Below are 22,062 nucleotides of genomic sequence, written 5' to 3' on the forward strand. Positions count from 1 at the left end.
TCCCCTAGTCCAAAGACATGCGTTGTAGGCTGATCAGCATTTCCAAATTATCCGTAGTGTCCAAATGTGTGTGTGCGCGTGTCCAGGCTGTCCCCTACCTGGGGTGGACTCCAGACTCCCCTGTAACCCTGTGTAGGATAAGTGGTATGGAAAATGGATGGATGTTGCATTTGATGTTGTTGGATGTCCATAAAACAAGTTAGTCCCTGTTATCACTTACCTTAATCATAGGTATACTTTATATATGGCATGTATGTTATAACAAGAGATTTTTATTCAATGGGGAATTCATTACATTTTGTTTTTAATGAGAACTTCGTTTAAAATACACGATATCTATATTTAAATCCTAGTACAATACGTAATACAATGTAATAACGTTATCCATGATGGATTGGCTTTATTTATTTTTACTTTTTTGCTTGCGCTGATCTGGCAACCCTGGGAGTGAGCTCTGTGTTTGGATGCTACGTGTAATTACCACATGTCCGTTTATTTATTTTCTAGTTTCGTGTAGTTTTAGCTGAGAGTGGGGGAACACATTGCTACAACCCAGTAACATTGCGGCTGCTGGTAAAACTGGAGAGAGCTGTACATAGAAAGAAGCAGGCGCTGTCATTCAGACACAGGCGACGTCGTCAGGTGAGTCCTGCTCTGGGGTGTTTAATTAGCTTTATTATAACCTGACCCATTAGCTAAGCTCACTAGTAAAGTTTTTATTTTTGTTTAATGGAGGACTGTAAGATAGTGAGCTGAAGTAAACATGACTGTCTGAAATCTAATCTAATGAGTCGCAGCTTCTTTTCTCTTAGCGCCTTTGTTCAAGCTTTGACACTGGAGCTCTGCTGGGAACAGAAGTCACAGCTAGCCGGGAAGCTAACTAACTGCATTTAAAAAAAAAAAAAAAAGAAAGAAAAGAAAAGCTGCTACCGGTAAACTGCCGCTTGGGTCAATATTATGGTTAGGTGCTAGCTTATTGAGGGCATTTCCTGAAAATAAAATAAATAAATATCATGAAACACCATATCTAAACGTCCAAACGAATAACAGTAAGCTTTAAATGTGCACACTGAAAGATTTAAACAAACATCCAGTTTGGATTTAAAGACCCAAGACGGATTTCCAATCGCAATAATGTTTTAAGGTGGACTGATTTTCTAACGTAAGGGACACCAAGCCAAGCTGATATGACATTTATTTCCTCACTAATATGTTGTGAGGTATTTTAAAATATTTTGTGCTGGAGTAATTATATCAGTGCGTAATTGTTAATCGACGGCGTTAGTATGGTTCTAAATGATATATTGATATATATATTTACACATACACAGGCACACACAAAGGTTTCAGGCGCGCTCCTTTAAATTATGATGTCAGCGCGCAGCACTCGTGCGGCTGCATTTACGTCAAGAACATACAAAGCGCAAACTAGGTCTGTATGCACATTTCACGCGGACTGCAAGGCTCAGTTGGCGGTTCGAGTCTGCTTGATTTCATTCCTCACCAGAGAAGCAGATCGAGGAAGCGGGCGCCTGTCGTTCCAGGTAAGAAGGCTGTGTTTCCCGTGGGGATCCTGTGTGTAAATCAGCGGGGGGTTGGGGGGGGGTGCATGAGGTGAGGAGATGATGCTCAGTCATTTTACAGAGCAGTGCTGGGAGTCTGCATTGCTGAGCCGTATGCACTATATGCGCTATAGGCTATAAACTAAAGACACAGCTGTTATTATCAGGCCTGGAGAAGATTCAAAGCTGCATTTAGTCATTGCATCTGTTGTTTTGTTGTGATGTGACTCAGTATGCTGAGTCAGACAGACTAGTGGTGGTGTCTACACACTGGTGGTGGGGTATTGGCATGGTAACCAATGTGTCTATGCACAGTGTACTTAAACTGGGGGTGATGGTGGTCTTTTAGACTAAAGCATTTCATTAGGTTGTCTTGGTAAGGGCATGTGTGGAAACAACACTTACATGAGCAGATTTTTCTTTGGCGGCTTTAACAAGTATAACCGTAAAAGGTTGGTTTGTTGGACTAAAGGGTGCGTTAGGGAGGACAGAATAAAGTACAGAGGTCACTCAGCAACTGTACACGCCATTCTTGCACCATGTTCTTTTCTTTTGTTTTCTTTTCTTTACTCAGTCCCAGCGATGCTCTTAGTTAAGGGACGAATGAGAGCATCATCATTAACACTGGTATGCTCACCTCTGTCTAACCCATGGAGTCTTGCTGTTCACAGGTGATGACGCTGATGTCCTAGTATACACAGCCTACTTGCAATCCGTGGACTTCAATGACATCTTGAAAGAATACACGACTGATTAAACTATGTGGCATTTTGAAAATTCATGATCTCCTTTTTTTTGTGCAGCTGCCTTTAATACTCCTGTTTGCTCTTTCCTACAGTAATCCGCAGCTGGCGCATTATATTCTTCGTGAAAGCATGTTAAAGGAGCTGTTTATTATTTTAGTGCCTTCTGCGATTGTAATGTGAAGTGCAATTTCAGTGAAAATCATTTCACTGAAAAAGACATTCTGCTCCCTCCATTAAAACCCGCCCTGCATCCCAACTAGCACACTATCTGTACTAAATAGTATACGAGATGAGAATTAGTATGTCCCAAATCATAGTATGTTATAATGAGCATCCCAAAGGTACCCGGATAGTCTACTATTTCCGGTAGATTTTCGTGGACACTTTTTCAGCTACCATTACCCACACCTCCTTTTGTGAGGCATGAGGAGCTTTGTGACCGAATGCATTTTAGAGAGGTGTAAATGAAATTTTAAAAATACATCAAGGGCATGATAAATTATACTATATAGTATAAGTTACGTAAGGAATAATAAATGAAGAAATGCTGAAATGCATCGTGGAGTTCATTTACGGTGACAGTGTGCGTAACTAGGCAACAACGTTCTCTTCCCTTACACGACGTGTTGGTATGTCCTCATACTTGCATACTCTTTTATTACACATTTAAAAGTATGTACTCTTTTTCTTCACAAAAAGAGTAAATAGTATAAGTAGGCCGATTGGAACACAGGGTGTGAATACCTCATGGATTACCTTGGGGAAAGGGGCGGGGCTGTTTCAGCTAGGGGGTGGGGCTAATGATAATGATGGAAGAATTGCAAACAGAAGCTTAAAATGAAGAAACTATTAAGAGCTATTGCATTGTAATACTGAGAATAAGTTGTTTTAGTGTATATTTGAAATTATGGTTATATTTAAACGTTACAAACTTCACTTGTAAATGAAAATCATGCTTACAGGGTTGTCATGTTCAGCCTTATTTTTGGATCCCTCTGCTGGCAAGCTAGCCTGATAACATAAGTCAGGATTTGCGAACATGTGGTTTCTTCTGTTCCAGATAGAAGAATTGCACCAAATCAAGAGCATATACCTGGGCAACTTCTACTGCGCAGTATAAATATATTGTGTCACACTGTACGAGGTGATGCCAATAAAATCTTTTCATGAGATCAGTTAGGTTTACATGTGCTGCACGTCAGATTATACAGTAGATTCTGTCACAACACGCATCATAGCAGGAAGTTTGGTTAAACATTTCTGACACTTCCAGAGCTTATCGTTTGCAACAGTTCTAAATCACTTGGTGGTGAGCATCATGTTCAGCAGAATGAGGCCACCAGTTTTAACTCACAACAAATGACTTTTTTCCCCCCACGATTTGTGATTTTTATCTGCAACAACTTTAACCTGCAAAATGGCAGGTGCCAAACTGACCTAGCTATTTAAAGAGCGAATCCATAGATTTTCCGTACTGCTTATCCTACACAGGGTCACGGGGCAGCCTACTCTTTTTTTTTTTTTTTTTTTTTTTTACCTCCAACATTGTATCTTCTATAGATAGTGAACATTTTGGGAATATGTTGTGTTTAGTGTATTATTCTTGTGAGGAGATATTACTCCAACTCAATCTGGTTGAGCGTTATTAAATGTGTATAAAATGGCAAATTTCATTTTCAAATTTCATTAGTTTTCCACAGGCAATCGCTGCTTTTTTAAAATGCCCTTTCTATCACCAGTCCTTAGTCCACAGTGCATGTCGAGCCATCAGTTTCTGATAAGAAACTTTTAATGCACATTTTTGTTACATACTCATTCATATTTAGCCAACATACTCATATTAGTAAGGCACTTGGGTACTGCAGCAGCTCTGATGAGCCCACTTTGTCACATAAATGATGCCAAATCTGCTCTTCGGGGAGTGACAGGTGGCAGTAGAGAACCACTTCCTGTTGGTTAGAGAATGAAAGTGTAACCTATAATGTGAGGCCCAAAAAGGTGCTAGAGTTAGCATTAGCAAGGACTGTCATGATATCACTTTCAAGCATGCCATTCCCCTACGTGAAAACCATTTTAAATACACACATGAAATTCAGCTCATACTGATGTATGAGAGTGGTCAAGAGTGTATTTGCTGTCCTGTTTTTCTTTGTAATGAGCTCACATGAGCTTTTAAGCACTGGTGTTAGCATTATCGTTAGCTGCCCTTTCAATATATTCTCCACCTCCAGTTTGTACTAGAATAAAAGGATCCTTAATTAAGAAATAAATGGATCAGGTTAGCCTACCTGGTTGGGTTACGGTTTTGTGACCCCTAGTGTGTTTTATGCCACCAGGGTTATTCGTAGAATTCTTAGGAAGTATTGTTTAACCTTCTTAAGAAGATAAAATGAGAAAAATGTTGACCTTCATAAATCAGGCCATGGCTATAAAAATTCATGCCCGTAATTCTGATTCAGCCTATCAGAGGTTAGCTAATTGTAAAAAAAAAATTCCCCTCAGGTCTGAAATTTGGCTAACTTAATTTTGAATTAAAGATTGAGTTTCGGTTTTTTTCAAACCCTCATTCTGAAGCAGACCTATGAATTTTTGATATTTAGGCAGTGGCCCAAAGGCTCACTTTGGCCCTTTGGTGATCCTTTAATGTAACGTTCACATCCATGTGATACTGAGGAAATGGAATGTGTCGCATTGGAAAATACGCCAAACCACAAAATACTTTTTCAGTATGTCTACATTCTGCAAGTGCACTACACTCGTCCATATGGCCATAAAAACTAGAACTTGATCTTGCAGTTGTCCTTCTTCCCGCACTTCTCTAATGGTCTTCTTGCGTTATAATTTGATTAACAAAAATGATGATACAGTAGTTGTTTGTGAGATGTTAACATTTGCTGCCATTCTTTTTATAAGCAAAAGAGTATTTTTCTGCATACATTTTGAGAGTGAGCAATGGAGCGATCATTGATTAAGCAGGAGCCATGTTTTTGTGTTCAGTTGCTGAGACTGAGACTCGGGCAGCGGCAGGCCTCGGAGCGCAGCGCCATGATGGAGGGAGGCATGCAACTGCTGAATCGTGATGGCCACAGCATCTCGCACAACTCCAAACGCCACTACCACGACTCCTTCGTGTCGATGAACAGGATGCGGCAACGCGGCCTGCTCTGCGACATCGTGCTGCACGTGGCCAACAAGGAGATCAAGGCTCACAAAGTGGTGCTTGCGTCCTGCAGCCCCTACTTCCACGCCATGTTTACTAGTAGGTGATCTTACAGTGTATACTACCTCATCAAATTCAGAAAAATGTGAGAATTATTTAAAATAACTTGGACCATCTCAACATGTTAGCTAAATATTATTCAGGCTGTGTGTTTTATTTTGTCCCATCTGTGTGAATGTGCCCATCAGAAAACGAAATTTGTTATTATAAATATTTGAAACAATTCATCATTATAGTTAAAGCTAATACTGTTTGTGTTTGTCTCGGAGCTAAATTTGTTCAGCATCCTATTGAATCGCTTCCTGTTTCACCTCCTTTCCCACTGGCCTGTGTTTTCCATGTGTATTCTTTTCCCTTTCCGGTCTTAGGTCAGCAGGTGCCCTGTTTTTCCTATTTGTCCTCATCACCACTGCCCCTCAGGCTAGAGTGTGTTGATATGTCTCAGGACAGAGTGGACAGTAGTGTGCCATTACTGTTCTGAGCTTACCATACACCAGCAGACCTCTGACCTCATCTCTGACCTCTGAGCCGTTCATTTAAACCAAAGTGGACTAGTACCTCTCACTGTGACGAGGAGCTTAGAGGAGAAAACACTAGAACATGTAAATGTGAATGAAACGCCTCTTTGACTCTGCAGCCTGATTTGATAAACACACCCTGTTTTTCTCAAGTTACTTAATTTAACTTAAATGTCAGGCTTTATTATCAGCATGCTTTCTAACCCCCTGTCAACATGACCTTTCTTTTATGTCAAATCTGCTACTTGAAATTGTGTGTGTGTGTGTACGTGTGTGCGTGCGTGTGCTGCGCAGATGAGATGTCAGAGAGCCGGCAAACCCACGTGACGCTGCATGACATTGATCCACAGGCACTGGAGCAGTTGGTGCAGTATGCCTACACCGCTGAGATAGTAGTGGGGGAAGGCAATGTGCAGGTACAACTTAAGGGTGTCTGATATGACAGAAATATCATAGCATGATATACTTGAAAACACTTTCACAACAAGAAGTATGCATCATGTAAATCTGGGCAATATGATATGATATCAATATTGTGATATACAGTGGGGTTCAAAAAGTCTGAGACCATGCTGGAAATCTGGGATTTATTTTTATTTCAAATTGGAAATAAACAGAAGGTTTTTTTTTTTAGAAATGTTAAATATTTAAAACAAAGTAATGTTCAATATCTTGGATATTTAATATGCATAATTCTGCATCAGGTCCCTATTTATATAGAAGCACATTTATGATATTGACCATGTTAACTGCTTTGTATAAAAGGTCAGATTTTCCTCAAGCCTAATGTCTTCTATTGAAGCAAGCACACTCCGATGGATTTGATCAAAATGGATCATCAGGTTTTGTACAAACTTGTGGAGTAATTTGTAATGAAAATTGTTTTTTAAATTTAGAAAAGAATGTAACATAGAAGCATTTTCACTAGTGCTCTCAGACTTTTGGACCCCACTCTATAAAACGTAAGGCTAGGCTCCTCTGAGAGTATTGTGATTGTCAGGTGTCAGTGGGGTTCAAGAACAATGCGGAACAAATTCAGACCTCATAAACAAATTGCAGACCTCCACAAGTCTGGTTGTTCCTTAGGAGCAATTTCCAAACAATGTAAGGTACCGTGAGCATCCGTACAAACCGTTGTATGCAAATACAAAAATCTTGGGACCACACAGCCTCTGCATTGTTCAGGAAAGTGGCACAAATTAACTCCAAGGGATGAAAGGTTCAACTGAACCCCAAGAAAACAACAAAGTTATAATTTGGTCGCAACAGGACAATTATCCTAATCATATTTCCAAAGGTGAAGACAAAGCCCTGACCTGAATCTCATAGAAAATTTTTGGTCTGAACTGAAAAAAACACATCTGACTAAATAGGCTCACAATCCTGTCTGAGTTACAGCAGTTCTAACAGGAGGAAAAAGGAACAATTCTGTAACGTGAGAAGCTTGTGGAAGGCTACGGCAAGCCTTTGAGTCAAGTTACGCAATTAAAAAGGCAATGCCACCAAATACTAACAAATTTTGTAAAATTTTCACCCACTGAAAAGTATATATAGTAAATAAAAGCTAAACTAATGAATCTGTCTTTAGGAAATTATTATTAAATTAATGTTGTTGAAATAAAGTAGATTCTTGTTGAAATAAAGTAGATACCTTAATTGACTTAACTCAGGAAATGTAAAGTGCCATGAAATGTGTGCCGTTCTGAAAAGTTGACTTTGAATGCCAAAGTATGTAAAACTTTGGACTCAACTGTGTATCTGCTAACAAACTGCGAGCAATATACAGGGTGTCCCAAAAGTCTCCATACACAGGGGACTATGTTTGCTAGCACCATGTCGGTTGTGCCTTCGTCAGTGGAGGTTGGTGGACATCCACTTCTCGGTTGGTCCTCAACACTTCCAGTCTTTTTGTTAATAAGTTTGGCAACAGTGGCGTGTGTGATATGCTCGCCATGCTTCCTGCCAAAGTCAAATGCCACCTTGCAGCAGCTTCCCGATCCAGCCACGAGCATGATTTTTATATGTTCTTCTTTTGTCAAAGACATTCTTAAAGGCTATCTGAAAAAATATATATAAAGTATAAATTAAGTATGAAAAAGTTGTACTGTATGGAGACTTTAGTGAGACCCTGTAGTAGTGACCTTCAAAAACCTTAAAAAAAAATTTATTTTTATTCAACATCAACAAAAAAAGAACTTGATTACCAAGGCTAAAGAGTTAGAATGAAACATCCGATACATATATTAATATCCAATCAGCAGCTTGTTGCTATGAGAACAAAGAAGTTATAACTATCTATGATACCTGTGATACTTCTAGAAATGTTTATTGTGAGGTGATGTTTATTGCATTAATATTGTATCATATTGCCCAGACCTAATGTGTCTTATTTCTTTTATTTCACATAAAGTGCATCGTTATCTTCTGTAAAGGTACAGACATAGACTCCTAGACATTTCCCAAATAATCACATCAAAGCGTCTAGAGGAATAATCCCAATTTAGACTAACATTCCAGGCTTCTGCTCACAAAATCAGCATTGAATTCAGCGTGTACACTGATTCAGTTTTGGTATTAATATCCAACTTGGGTGATTTGATTACATGCATTAAGTAAAGGTGTGAATGGTGTCACATGTGTCAATTCCCAACCAGTAGCTAGCTGGGAATTGACAAATGATCAAATTGGTGTTAAAACAACAACAACAAATACAATAGAGCATAAATGTGTTTTCATATTTCGAAGATGTTCAGAAAGTCTATGCGATGGTAACATTTGAATGTGTTTGTGTGTGTGAGAATGATTTTTTTTTTTTTTTTTTAAATCCACAAACACTGACAGTATGTGCCCATGCTGTCCTGCAAGGCACCGACTAAATTTGAGTCTACAACTCACAGTTTGCTTTGGTTACTTCCCTTTCTTCTGGTTGTTGAAATCATGTTTCATTATTTAATGAAAACCTTCACAGTCTGTTATTGGGGACAGTGTGAGCAACTTAAGCACCTGATAGGACATCCTGAACCATGGCTAAATATAAACACCTTTTTGGGGAATGATTTTAAGGTGAAATTTGGTTGCTTTTGGCAGATATGGCAACCTTTCTAGTCATGAAATGCGATCACAAGCAGTCATTGAAAATGCTTTCAAGACACATGAAAATGCCAGATGTGAGTGGCTATCCTTCTCTGCTATTCACTGGTGATTGGATCACCAGAAATATTGATACCAAGTCTGGGCAGAGCTTTACTTAATCAAGCCCTATGATGATATAGGAAAAAGATTGTTATGTACAGTATATCTTTGCTATGGTTAAGCTTCATGGCTTTTGGTTGTGTGTGTGATGTGTGAAGACGCTGCTCCCGGCGGCCAGCCTCCTGCAGCTGAACGGAGTGAGAGACGCTTGCTGCAAGTTCCTGCTCAGTCAGCTGGACCCCTCTAACTGCCTGGGCATCCGTGGCTTCGCTGATACACACTCCTGCAGCGACCTGCTCAAGTCTGCCCACAAATATGTCCTGCAGCACTTTGTGGAGGTGTCCAAAACCGAGGAGTTCATGCTGCTGCCGCTCAAACAGGTGAGGACGGAATGTTAGGCTGAGATTTTCAAAATGTGTTATTCAGGAGTTCAGCACCGGCAACCCAATTCTACAGTTAACCTGTAGCAGCAGCTTCCTTTTAGTATTTAACTTTTGGTCACCAAATTGTTCCCGAATGAACAAAAACATGATTATCAACATATTTATATAATTTACCTACAATCCCAAAAAAGTTGAGACAGTATGGAAAATGCAAAAAAACCAAAAAGAGTCATTTGAAAATTCAATTCACCCTGTACTATATTGAAAACACATTATTAACACATTATTTGATGTTTTACTTTGTGAATTTAATTTCTTTTTTGAAGATATACACTCATTTCAAATCTGATGACGCTCAAAGAATTGGGACAGTCGACTGTTTACCACTGTGTAACATCACCTTTTCTTTTAATAACACTTATTAAGTGTTTGGACACTGAGTGAAGACACCAGTTGGTTAAGTTTAGCAAGTGGAATTTCCCCTTTCGTCCATTATGCATTTCGTCAGCTGTGCGACTGTACAGGGCCTTCGTTGCCTTATTTTGTGCTTCATAAAGCGCCACACATTCTCAATCGGAGACAGGTCAGGACTGCAGGCAGGTCATGCTAGCACCCGCACTCTCTGCTTATGCAAGCATGCGCCTGTAATCCGGGCAGAATGTGGTTTGATGTTGTCTTGCTCTGGATGGCAGCATATGTTGCTCCAAAATGTGTACATATCTTTCTGCATTAATGATGCCTTCACAGATGTGCAAATTACCCATGCCATGGACACTGACACACCCCCATACCATGACAGACGCTGGCTTTGGACCTGACGCTGATAACAGCTTGGATGGTCCTTTTCCTCTTTGGCCCGGAGAACACGACGGCTGTTTTGTCCAAAAACTATTTCAAATGTTGACTCATCAAACCACAAAACACGATTCCACTGTGCTACTGTCCATCTCAGATGAGACCGAGCCCAGAGAAGTTGACGGCGCTTCTGGACAGTGTTGATGTATGGCTTCTGCTTTGCATTATAAAGCCTTAACTTGCATCTGTGGATGCAGCGGCGAATGGTGTTGACTAACAAAGGTTTACCAAAGTATTCCCGAGACTCAAGACGGTTTTTAAGACAGTGATGTCTGAGGGATCGGAGATCATGCGTATTCAGTAGTGGTTTTTGGCCTTGCCCTTTATACACTGAGATTTGACTGGATTCCTTGAATCTTTTAATTATATTGTGCATTGTAGAAGGTGAAATGCCCAAAATCCTACCGATTTGTCTTTGGGGAACGTTATTCTCAAAGTGTTGGATTATTCGCTGACATACTGTTGGCAGATTGGCGAGCCTCGACCCAGCCTTGCTCTTGAAGGACTAGGCCTTTTTGGATGCTACTTATATACTAAGATTAGACGATTGCCTCACCTGTTTCACATCACCTTCTTATTTCAACTTGTCACATCGCTATTAGTCCTAAATTGCCCCGTCCCAACTTTTTTGGAACGTCTTGCATGCATCATTTTGAAAATAAATGTTTACCGTAACAAAACTATGCAGTTGATTAGGTAAAACATCAAATACCTTGTCTTTATACGTTTTTTGTTTAAATACAAGTCAAAGTACATTTACAAATCGCTCCTCTTTGTTTTTATTAGCATTTTCCATATTGTCCCAATTTTTTCAGAATTGGGGTTGTAATTTAAAGTTACTGTCTGAAGACATTTTTATGTAAAGGTCTATTCAGTGGCTGTCCTCTTTGTGTCAAGAATGCCATGTCCTAAATGCTTCCTTTTAACCCAATCTCACTTGAGAGCTCCATCATTACTCTACACCTTAATGATGGCCCAAAGTCTAGATTGGATTAGAACTCCAAGGATTAGAGAGACTTTTGAGACCGCAGCAAAAGTAGCCAGGGGTCCGTGAAACATAGCCAGGGGGTCCTTTTAAAAAATGAATTCTTATTGTTTTAGCCTGTTTCATTAATCCCTTGATCTGAATGGGTTTAAGGCCTATAAATAATGTCCCCAGGTAACTAATGTGTTTTCTCAATGGAAGTTCAGCAGCAGAAATCTCTAAAGTCATCATAGATCGACAAAATATTACTATATACAATTAAATACAATAAATCTGTACTGAAGGTCCATGAAATTCATTTTACAGTTAAAGAGGTCCCTGGCTACAAAAGGTTTGAGAGCCCCTGCTCTAATCGATGACTCATTCCTACATCTTTGTAGCCCATGATCCTGAAATCGATTGAAGTGTGCCGTCATTAAGAATGCGTCAGTTCTTTAAATAGACCGGGAGGAATTGAGGAGAGAGGAGGCTCTCCCTGAGAGGATGCACAAGCTTCCTTGTTATTGTAGGATGTGATGCAAGTATGTGGGTTAAATTCTCCAACCTGACAAGAATGTCTAAATACAAAATGACAATATAGTAAAGAATATCCATCCATCCATTTTCTGTACCGCTTATCCTACACAGGGTTGCGGGGAGCCTGGAGCCTATCCCAGGGAGCTCAGCACAAGGTGGGGAACACACTATCGCAGGGCACAATCACTCACACACTACGGGCAATTCAGAGATACCACTCAGCCTACAGCACATGTCTTTGGACTGGGGGAGGTAACCAGAGTACCCGAAGGAAATCCCCAAAGCATGGGAATAGCATGCAAACTAGCATGCAAATAGCTAGAGGATAGCATGCGCACACAGGGCGGAGGCGGTAAAAGAACCCCCAACCGCCAGAATTGCGAGGCAAACGTGTATTCAGATCTGTTATGACCAGTGACAGGTTATTAAGTTGGGCAACAAATCAGTAATAAGTAATGCATAGTTAAGTGAAGCGTCAGTAAGCAAGGAAGTATCTGTTGACAGATATATTTGCTGTACTGCTTCCTTTCCTCTTGTCCCCAAATGGAGGGAAAGGAAGCGGGCAGTGACATGCAATTATACAAATGAGAAGCTCAGATCTCAGCCAGGCAACATTTTTGAGCCTAGACACAAATCCTATGCTAGGTCAGCATCCTGATTCTTTCAGGGGTCATGAATGGGTTTTTTTTTTCTGCATTATCTAAAATTATCTGCGTCAACGATCTCTTATATGCAGTGTTTGTCTGTTCTTAATCCTCTCTCTTTAAAATAAAAGCTCTTATTTGAGTAAATTGACTAGTGCTTCTTTTGCTTAGTTGAGGTCTGTCACTCTCACGCTGAAAGGCTTTTTTCCTTAAGTCTTTTAAAAAAAAAATCTCTTTTCAGGCATTGGTGGTGTTCCATGACTGACAGTAGTTGATGAAAGGGCGGCACCGCTTGGTTTCTTTTGCTGTCTCTGTCTTGCTGTCTCTGTCTTGCTGTCTGTGTTCTCTGTGTTTTTCACAGCAAGTGTTGGTGGCTTGTGTCACTGCAGCAGTATGCAATTTATCCCTCTGCCCACTCAGCTGTGACATGTGCCAAGATTTAAGGCTTAAGACCAGGGAAACTCATGATTGTTTCCCTTAGAGATCAGCAGTTCAGTAGAAATACTCAAACTAACCCGTCTGGCACCAACAATCATGCCACGGTCAAAATCACTAAGATCACATTTTTGCCCCCATTCTGATGGTTCATGTGAACATTACCCGAAGCTGCAGGCCCGTATCTGCATGATTTGATGCATTGCACTGCTGCCACATGTTTGGCTGATTAGAGAATTGCATGAATGAGTAGATGTACAGGTGTTCCTAATAAAGTGCTCAGTGAGTGTATATATCCTTGCAGACATGCACAAAAATACCTGTATGCACTTATGACCAGGACTGTACTGGGCACAGGTGTGTCCACTGTCTTTGACCCCTGTTCTTGCCAGTATGGAGAAAATTCTGTCCCAGAGTGTAATATAATCACATCTGTGGGGGAAAAAAGCTTGAAATATAATATGTGATTGCTTTTAAAGGTGGATCACATTCCCTTCTTAAAAAGCAATCCTCTGCTGATCATGCAACATGCCAGAAAAGCAATGAAGGTTTAGTTTTTTCAGTGTGGATCATTTTCTCCAAGTCCCTATTGAAAAGCAATACTGAGTACATGATTGCATTTAATTCTGGCTCAAATCTGTCAGTTTCAGCCATATAATTAGGATATTCAGCACACGTATACTGTTTATTGGTATCTTTTGGTTTTTCTACATCAAACAAGATGGAGAAAACTCTATAGACTTAATAGCTTAGTGTACATTGTGTGGAATTTGCTTTCAAAAATAATTACCAAATAAATGTTTATGGGATAAAATCATTTGTAAACTGAAATTCAGCAATTGTAGAGATGTGTATGCCATGCATTTTGAAAGAGATTAACTGATTTATGTAGATCCAGAGATTTCCCATTATCAGATTACTTATGTGCATATACATGTGTCAAATGGGATAAATTGAAAGTGTATGTTGCTGTATTGTGTGTGTGCTACAGGTGCTGGACCTTATCTCTAGTGACAATTTGAATGTTCCATCAGAGGAGGAAGTGTACAGGGCTGTATTGAGCTGGGTCAAACACGATATTGATGGGCGGAGGCAGCATGTACCCAGGGTGAGTCTATCCCTGCCTGTCAAGTATACTGTCTATACCAATGCACATATATAACCTATTACTCAGTCATCCCTTCTCTGGCTCCCTGTCTGCTTCAATCTCACACACTGGGCAACGTTCTCCTCCAGCTGATGAAGTGTGTGCGTCTGCCATTGCTGACGCGGGACTTCCTGATGGGTAACGTGGACACAGAGCTTCTGGTGCGCCACCACTCTGAGTGTAAAGATCTGTTGATAGAGGCGCTGAAGTATCACCTGATGCCCGAGCAGAGGGGCGTGCTGAGTAACTGTCGCACTCGGCCCCGTCGCTGTGAGGGTGCCAGCCCTGTGCTGTTTGCTGTGGGTCAGTACATCAAGATACATTTTCAGTATTTTAACGAGAGGCCGGTTTCTAGTTGATGTCAATTAAGCGATCCATTGTGATCTCTCTCAGGTGGCGGCAGTCTCTTTGCTATTCATGGAGACTGTGAGGCCTATGACACCAGGACAGACCGCTGGCACATGGTGGCGTCTATGTCTACACGACGGGCCCGAGTCGGAGTCGCTGCTATCGGGAATAAGCTGTATGCTGTAGGCGGGTACGGAGCCTCTTATCCTTGTCTCTGGTATGCTTTCTCTGTTATTCTTGGAGTACATCTACCTGAACTTGTGCTAGCACATCAGTGACTTTCTAAGCGGTTAAAAGGTAAACGTTGCTCATCCCTTATCTGGCTCCCTCCTTCTGATTATAAATTCTGTTGACTTTAACCTTTGATTTCTTGACGTCAGATATGACGGCACGTCTGATTTGGCCACTGTTGAGTCATATGATCCTGTGACCAACGGCTGGCAACCAGAAGTATCTATGGGAACCAGGAGGAGCTGTCTGGGTGTGGCAGTGCTTCATGGCCTGTTATATGCAGCTGGAGGCTATGACGGTGCTTCCTGTCTCAACAGGTAAGGTATCCTCTAGGGTTGGAAAGAAAGACAGTAGGTAATAAATCACATAAATATAACTCTTCTTCCAGGAATGTCAATACTGTATTGATAATCAATAAGAGATATAGATTCCCTAAAAGATAACTACCACCCCAGACTTCCAATTTTACCCTTAATGTACACTATATAGCTAAACGTTTGTGGATACCTGACCATCACACCCGTATGTGGGCCTTCCCTAAACTGTTGCCACAAAGTTGGAAGCACACAATTGCACTGGATGTCTTTGTATGCTGTAGCATTACAATTTCCCTTCAATGGAACTAAGGGCCCAGACCTGTTCCAGCATGACAATGCACGTGTGCACAGTGCAAGATAAATGAAGACATGGTTTGCCAAGGCTGGAGTGGAAGAACTCGGGTGGCCTGCACAGAGCCCTGACCTCAACCCCACTGAACACCTTTGGGATGAATAGGAACTAAATGAGGAATGGGATGTTCAAAAAGCACATATGGTTGTGATGAGTGCAACCCTTTGCCCATATATCAGCGCTTTAAAGGAATGGATTATTTTGCCGTTGCTGTATCCAATAATATTTTATTGGCATCATAAACACTTGTATGCTTTTCTTCTTTTATTCTCTAGTGCAGAGAGGTATGACCCACTAACTGGCACCTGGACCTCCATTGCTGCCATGAGTACCAGGAGAAGATATGTGAGAGTTGCCACACTGGGTGAGCTTATCTTTGGAAGTAGTCTCTCTGCGTAACCTACCAAAAAATGTTTAATGCCTATGGTTGTGAATGACAACATTCACAATCATCAATGTTCCTGCAAAATAGGACTGATTCACTTGGCAAGACAAGACCTGTAATTTACAGTCCTCTCTGAAACTGATACAAAAGGTTCTATGTTTTATGTTGTTTAACACATCTAGATGTAGGTACCAGGAAATAAAAGCTGAAATCCTAATCTCTCGTCTCCATCTTTTGATCTCAAACCTGAATGTCTTTGGTGTATAGCACAAATGACAAATTAATTGGTCTTGCTGTTCCAATAGTTTTGGAGGGAACTGTGTAATAAGTTTCTCAAGTTTGACTTTTTTTCCCTGAAGTGGCTGCTAGTGCATAAAGCAATGTTACCTTTTTAACTCCCATTAACAAAAGTATAACTGGCTCTGTTTTCAGATGGCAGTCTGTATGCAGTTGGTGGATATGATAGCTCCTCACACCTAGCCACAGTAGAGAAATATGATCCACAGGTACTTTTAATTTCATTTCATTTACTGTAAAACTTGGTATAAAGTTATAAAAGCTATTCTGCTATCATAAAAATGTAAGACTTATTTGAAAATTTAGTATGATATCAGGTTTCAGTTTTAAGATTTCTAAGGCAATATGTTTTTATTTTTCCAAGTGTTTCTAGACCATAATCATGCCATTTTATACATATCTTCCATGCAATGGATCTAGCTAGCTGCTTTGACTTTTATTTATATTTTTCTGGCCCAGAAGTAAGCTCCACCCCCAAGTCAGAGCTCTTCTGTCCTGGTCAATTTCATAAGTAGTTTCACCAAGGGGTTTGGGAAAGAACTTTCAGTGATTTTGTCGCAATTGTAGTTCACCTCACAGGCAGAAGACAGTGCTAAATGTTGCAGACTACTTCTTTTAATAGACTTTTTAGGTTTTATCCCCAAAGCCACTCATAATTTTTCTGACCTTAAGAGTAATGCATGGACTGCCATAGCCAACATGTTAAGCCGGAGGAGCAGTGCTGGCGTTGCAGTACTGGAGGGAATGCTCTATGTTGCTGGAGGCAATGATGGAACCAGCTGCCTGAACTCAGTGGAGCGGTACAACCCCAAAACCAACACATGGGAAGGAGTGGCCCCAATGAACATTCGCAGGTAAGCAGGTAATCTGCAGACAAACAACTGCAAGTGTGAGTGCTTGGTGTATTGTGTGAACTGGGTGTAGTGCTCCTTCAAAAATCACTTGAACTTAAGAATTGGGTAACACTGTAAGATCAGAGAGTTCAGACTGAATTGTAGTAGCTATTGGCACAACAGCCAATTTAATCAGTGGCTAATTTAATCATGAAGGGGTTCTGATTGCAGTTCAAATTGGCCAAGCAGCAAGAGGTTTGTTTTCACCAAACTTCTGAAACTTCGTGGGTTGCAGAACTCTCCTGAATGAGAACTACACACTTCTTGAACAAGTTCCTTATTTGCATTACCGCTGTCTCAAACTCTGCAATGTGTCCAGCGTTAATGTAGCTAACAAAGCAAATACGGAGAAAGGCTGACGTTGTGTTCTTTATTGTATCGCTAAGATTAATGCAGCTTTTAAAATGAGCTGCACAAACACAATTTCAGATTTTCTGGCTTCTTGTTCTTGCTGCTAGTTGCTTCTACAGCAAATAAAGTCTTTCATAGAACACGCTTCTAATGTTTTTGACTTATCACTTGTGTGAAAAGCAAATATTTGCTGGTCATGCCACTTGTTAGTTAAACACAGGTTATTAAAATGCTGGGTGTGAGGTAGAGGTCGACCAATAGTGGATTTTACCGATACTTTTAACTACGTTGGGCAATACCTGTCGATAACCGATTAATCAACCGATAGTTTTCAAACTGATGCTGAATGAACACAACACTCAAAGTAAACTATTGCTGAACTTTTTACAAAAATAAAAAGTACTGACTGTACCATGAAAATGTACTGTAATTTTTTAAATGAAAAATATATTCGTTAATATATATTAACTATTAACGAATATTAAAGTAACCAAAATATGTACATCGAAATTGAACCAAAAAGTAACACTCCAAATAATGAATTCATCCAAAATGGATCAAAAACACTTCAAATAACACAAAATTTGTCAGTGATGGTTTTTATTTCGCCTCTAGAGGCCGCTCTCGTACTGTATAATGACAGCGGACCCTTCTCAACCGCTCCTGTAATTGCCGCAACTCGTTAATAACTATTTGTGTGGGTTTTTTGCCGATAACCGATAGGTCCAGCAATCGATTATCGGTGCCGATCAATCACTCGACCTCTAGTGTGAAGGTCGGTCATTCTCTGAAAATTGCGTTTGATCAATTAGCAATCTTAACCTCAGAATTTCCCAATCAATAGAAATTCTAGGGTACTCCCAAGCAGGAACTAAAAAGGTTCCTAGAAGTGTAGCCCAGGTAATAAAATTGGCACTGGTTCCTGCTGTGGAAACAGAATTAATGTTTCTGAATATCTTCGCACATGTAAGCCCTGAGGTTCTGTCTCAATCTCACTGCCATCCCAATTATTTTAGACTATTCCTATACAGTCACAAAAAGATGCATTCATCTATAGCAGCGACTTTAATCCTGCTCAGGGTTATGGTGCATCCAGATGGGATGCCTGTCTATCACAGAGCACCATGCACATGCATTTGTACACCCATTCAAAATGCCTAGTTGAATTCATTATATATAAATATATATATAAATATTCTCATCCTCTTCAGGAGTACTCATGACCTGGTGGCCATGGACGGCTGGCTCTATGCTGTTGGTGGAAACGATGGTAGCTCCAGCCTGAACTCCATTGAGAAGTACAATCCACGCAGCAACAAGTGGGTGGCGGCGTCGTGCATGTTCACACGCCGTAGCAGCGTTGGAGTGGCCGTTCTGGAGCTGCTCAACTTCCCACCACCCTCCTCACCAACGCTCTCAGTATCCTCCACCAGCCTTTGACAAAGGGTGAAGACCCGACTGAGCTCCAGCGGCTTGCCCTGCGTGGCCAAGAGGCGCAACTGCTCAGTATGAGCTCTGGTGGGAGGGAAGAAGCCCATGGACCATAGCACAGATGAAGAGAGGTAAAACAGGTTATATGAAATATGAAAAGTGAAGCCCACACATTTCTGCCTTCCTCACCCTGCACCTTCCACCCCAATGCTTGAAAGTGCAGAGTCCCTCTGCCATTTTGAAGTCACATGTATATGATGTATACTGTAATGTATCTATTTCTTTTTTTTGGGGGGGGGAGTCATGATATTGCAATAATATATAATAATGAACGATTTCACTTAGGAATGTAGTTCTTCGATTCTGCCATGCATGTTTACCGAAATTTTGTCTTGGCAGAATAAAACATTTTAGTGCTGCTGTGCCACACTAGGTGGCAGTGATGTGCAACGCTGCCACATTTCACCATTGTGCATGGACGCACAGAAGCAGAGAGACTTCATACAGTGCTGGATATTTAACGATGAGCTAAGCCTACTCGAAATATTGACCAGAGAATTCAAGTACATGTTGAATATATTTTCTTATTTATTTTACTAAATGTAATATATAAACATATGACACTAATTCAGAGATGTTTTATGCAGAAGGACCACTGGATGTCTGATATTTACATATCAGAGATGGTAGAAGATGTGATTAGTTGAGAACGTCTGAGGTTTTTTTTTTCTTTCAGTGTAGTAAAAATATCGAGTTCATAGCCATGTAGCCATGTATCCGAAGCCAGAGAAATTATTGTATGACTCCACAATCATACCATAAAAAACGGGGACGTTGTAGTCAAAGGCCTCTCTATTAAAGAGTATAGCCATACTGAAAGTGGATGTGACCTACATGCAACCTCACGTTACCTCAAATTACTTTTCACGCAGCGTTCACAGGTTTGTCTTTGAGAAAGCCAAACCCAGTGCTCGGCGATTACTTCTAGTCTCTCAGCACAAATGTGACTCCTGTATTAGAGTGACAATTATAGATACTTTATCCTGTTTCCTTCACTTGTGTAGGATTCGCTCATGTGTATATATTGCATTTCAGAACATTCACTGCTTTTGCACCATAGGGTTAGATCTCGTTAGAGTGTGTGTATGTGCTGCTGAGATGTCATGGGTATTAGCAACTACCAATGCATCCTATTTTAGTGGAGAACACTGACTTGGAGGATTTAGATATAGGAATCAGACAGTGAGGACGCAGGATTACGAAACCCTTACTCATTGTCGTATACACTTTGATTTAAAAAAAAAAAATGTAGCTTAACTTCTAAGAAGTTACAACCTTTGTTTTTTCCTTTTTGGAAGGATTTTTGCTCTTGAACAAACCCATGCTAGGTCAGAAGAAGCTTATATGCAGGGACTATGAGTGTTAAGTCAGTCTACAGAGGCTCTCTTGTCTCTTTCTGTGGCAGGGACTGTGTCCTGGTCAAACCAGAATTTTTCCCAGGATAACCAACCCAGAAAAAAAGCCTATGTACATAAACAGATATCCATATTCAAATGTGCAATGTGTATGTAAACATGGATTTTTTTTCCAGTTCATTTTGTTTTAATGTGTGTTGTGGTCGTTTATTTATAATATTTTGTTATATTTATGAAGGAAATTTAATTATTACTTAATTATTTTTTGCACTATTGTCAGATGGAGCAATATACTACTGTACACAAAAAAATAAAGCTGTTTTCAAAAGTAATGTGAATTCATTTTAATTTGGTGCTAAAGTGTTTTTGGGGTCAAAAATTGGGTCATCTTTTTTTAGTCTAATTACATATTATAAATAAAAATGTGACAATTTATTTTTGTATTTTATTAGTGAATTATATTATTATTAAACAATTACTATTTTAGATTATAAACCATATATTATTCAATGTTTTTGTTTGTTTATTATTATTATATTTATAGGCGTATTTGTTAGAAAAACCATTTCTGTTTTGAAACCCCGTCAACAGACCCACAACTGATGTATACCTGAAAAAGCTAATTGAATTTACATATTCATTCTTTAATCAGATGATATAGGAATAGTTACAGGCTAAATGGCTGTAAGTTTGAGATGTGTGTTAGTTTAAAGGAACATTTGATTTAATTAGCTGTATTGTGGTGGCCAAGGCTGCATGGCCATCTGCAAGAATGGTTTAGTACTCTACAGTATCAATTTGTCCTCTTGCTCTCTGACTGATCCACGCAGACAGCTGAGCATTCTCACTTTACCCTCCATGACTTCAGTTACACGGCATGCACACCTGTGAACTCTTACACTCTTGGACTATTAGAAAGTGTGTCTAATATGAATAACATGGGACATTCACTCTGCAGAAATTGCTCACGTGTGGAAAGTAGGGGGTAGTCCTGTTGGACTAGCCCTTATTTGTGGGTGTCGAATTTAGGGCTGGATGTATGTGTATAGAGTGGGGAGGAGAGTGCTGGGTCTAGACGCATGCCTCTGAGCACGTCTAATAGCTAGCAATCCCTCATCCTGCACTGATCTGAGGGACTCTGATGACTTTACAGCCTGGACAGGAGACCAGAGGCTTAGATATGCAGCACAGTCCAAGTTACCACAGTTTTTCCAACTCAAGCCTGTGCTTATTCCCAAACATCTGACCAGATCCAATACATATAAAGCATGATAGAGCTTTAACCGGTATTTGTGGATGGCACGGTGAACTGTGTCCACAGACAATGAGTTCTGGGGGTGTTTCTCAGCCCATGCAGTGATTTCCTTTTTAGTAACAGTTACTTTTCCAGCCTTTTGTTGCCTCCATCCCAACTTTTCTGAGACGTGTTGCGGCCATAAATTCAAAATTACCTTATTATTTTCTTAAAATGGTACATTTACTCAGTTTAAATATTTCATATGTTTTGTGTTCTATTATGAATAACATATGGGTTTATGAGATTTGCAAATCATTGTATTCTGTTTTTATTTACGTTTTACACAGCATCCCAACTTTTTTGGAATTTGGGTTGTGTATGTATGTGTACATGTATAAATATATAGTGGGAAATACAACCAACTACATTTGGTATAAACAAAAATAACTTTGTGAGCAGGATTAAAACAAACAGTCTCACACACGGCTCTAGTTTAGACCAATTACCAGTCCGTACAGGATTTCACAGTTTTTGTGATTGTTGTGGCCAAAAATGCTCGATTTTGCTGCGGCTTTTTTCAAAATTTGCGATGCAGCTGCGGA

The 22,062-nt window shown here is 40.1% G+C and overlaps 1 protein-coding gene and 1 long non-coding RNA gene across 2 annotated transcripts in view; one reads left to right on the forward strand and one right to left on the reverse strand.

Moving 5' to 3' along the window:
- Nucleotides 1–20,549, forward strand: klhl17 (kelch-like family member 17). The gene is made up of 12 exons (XM_053642659.1): nucleotides 1–642; nucleotides 5,306–5,567; nucleotides 6,341–6,462; nucleotides 9,397–9,618; nucleotides 14,048–14,164; nucleotides 14,293–14,506; nucleotides 14,597–14,741; nucleotides 14,932–15,099; nucleotides 15,727–15,815; nucleotides 16,269–16,342; nucleotides 16,806–16,987; nucleotides 18,589–20,549. Exons 2-12 carry the CDS (start codon nucleotides 5,354–5,356, stop codon nucleotides 18,815–18,817), a joined length of 1,776 nt encoding a protein of 591 aa, XP_053498634.1. The 5' UTR covers nucleotides 1–642; nucleotides 5,306–5,353; the 3' UTR covers nucleotides 18,818–20,549.
- LOC128618941 (uncharacterized) overlaps nucleotides 13,723–22,062 on the reverse strand; it is a 23,161-nt gene continuing 14,821 nt past the window's right edge. Inside the window, exon 2 of the long non-coding RNA XR_008387845.1 lies at nucleotides 13,723–15,111. This is a non-coding gene — a long non-coding RNA (uncharacterized LOC128618941). The remainder of the gene's footprint in view (nucleotides 15,112–22,062) is intronic.

This window comes from Ictalurus furcatus, chromosome 15 (genome assembly GCF_023375685.1).
Source record: "Ictalurus furcatus strain D&B chromosome 15, Billie_1.0, whole genome shotgun sequence".
NCBI classification, from domain to species: Eukaryota; Metazoa; Chordata; class Actinopteri; order Siluriformes; family Ictaluridae; genus Ictalurus; species Ictalurus furcatus.

What these genes read in the sequence shown, in the direction of transcription:
- klhl17 (XM_053642659.1), top strand. Translation starts at nt 5,354, where the DNA reads ATGATGGAGGGAGGCATGCAACTGCTGAATCGTGATGGCCACAGCATC. An exon ending in CTTCCACGCCATGTTTACTA is followed by an intron (nt 5,568 to 6,340) that starts GTAGGTGATCTT and finishes TGTGCTGCGCAG; the next exon opens with ATGAGATGTCAGAGAGCCGG. An exon ending in TGGGGGAAGGCAATGTGCAG is followed by an intron (nt 6,463 to 9,396) that starts GTACAACTTAAG and finishes TGATGTGTGAAG; the next exon opens with ACGCTGCTCCCGGCGGCCAG.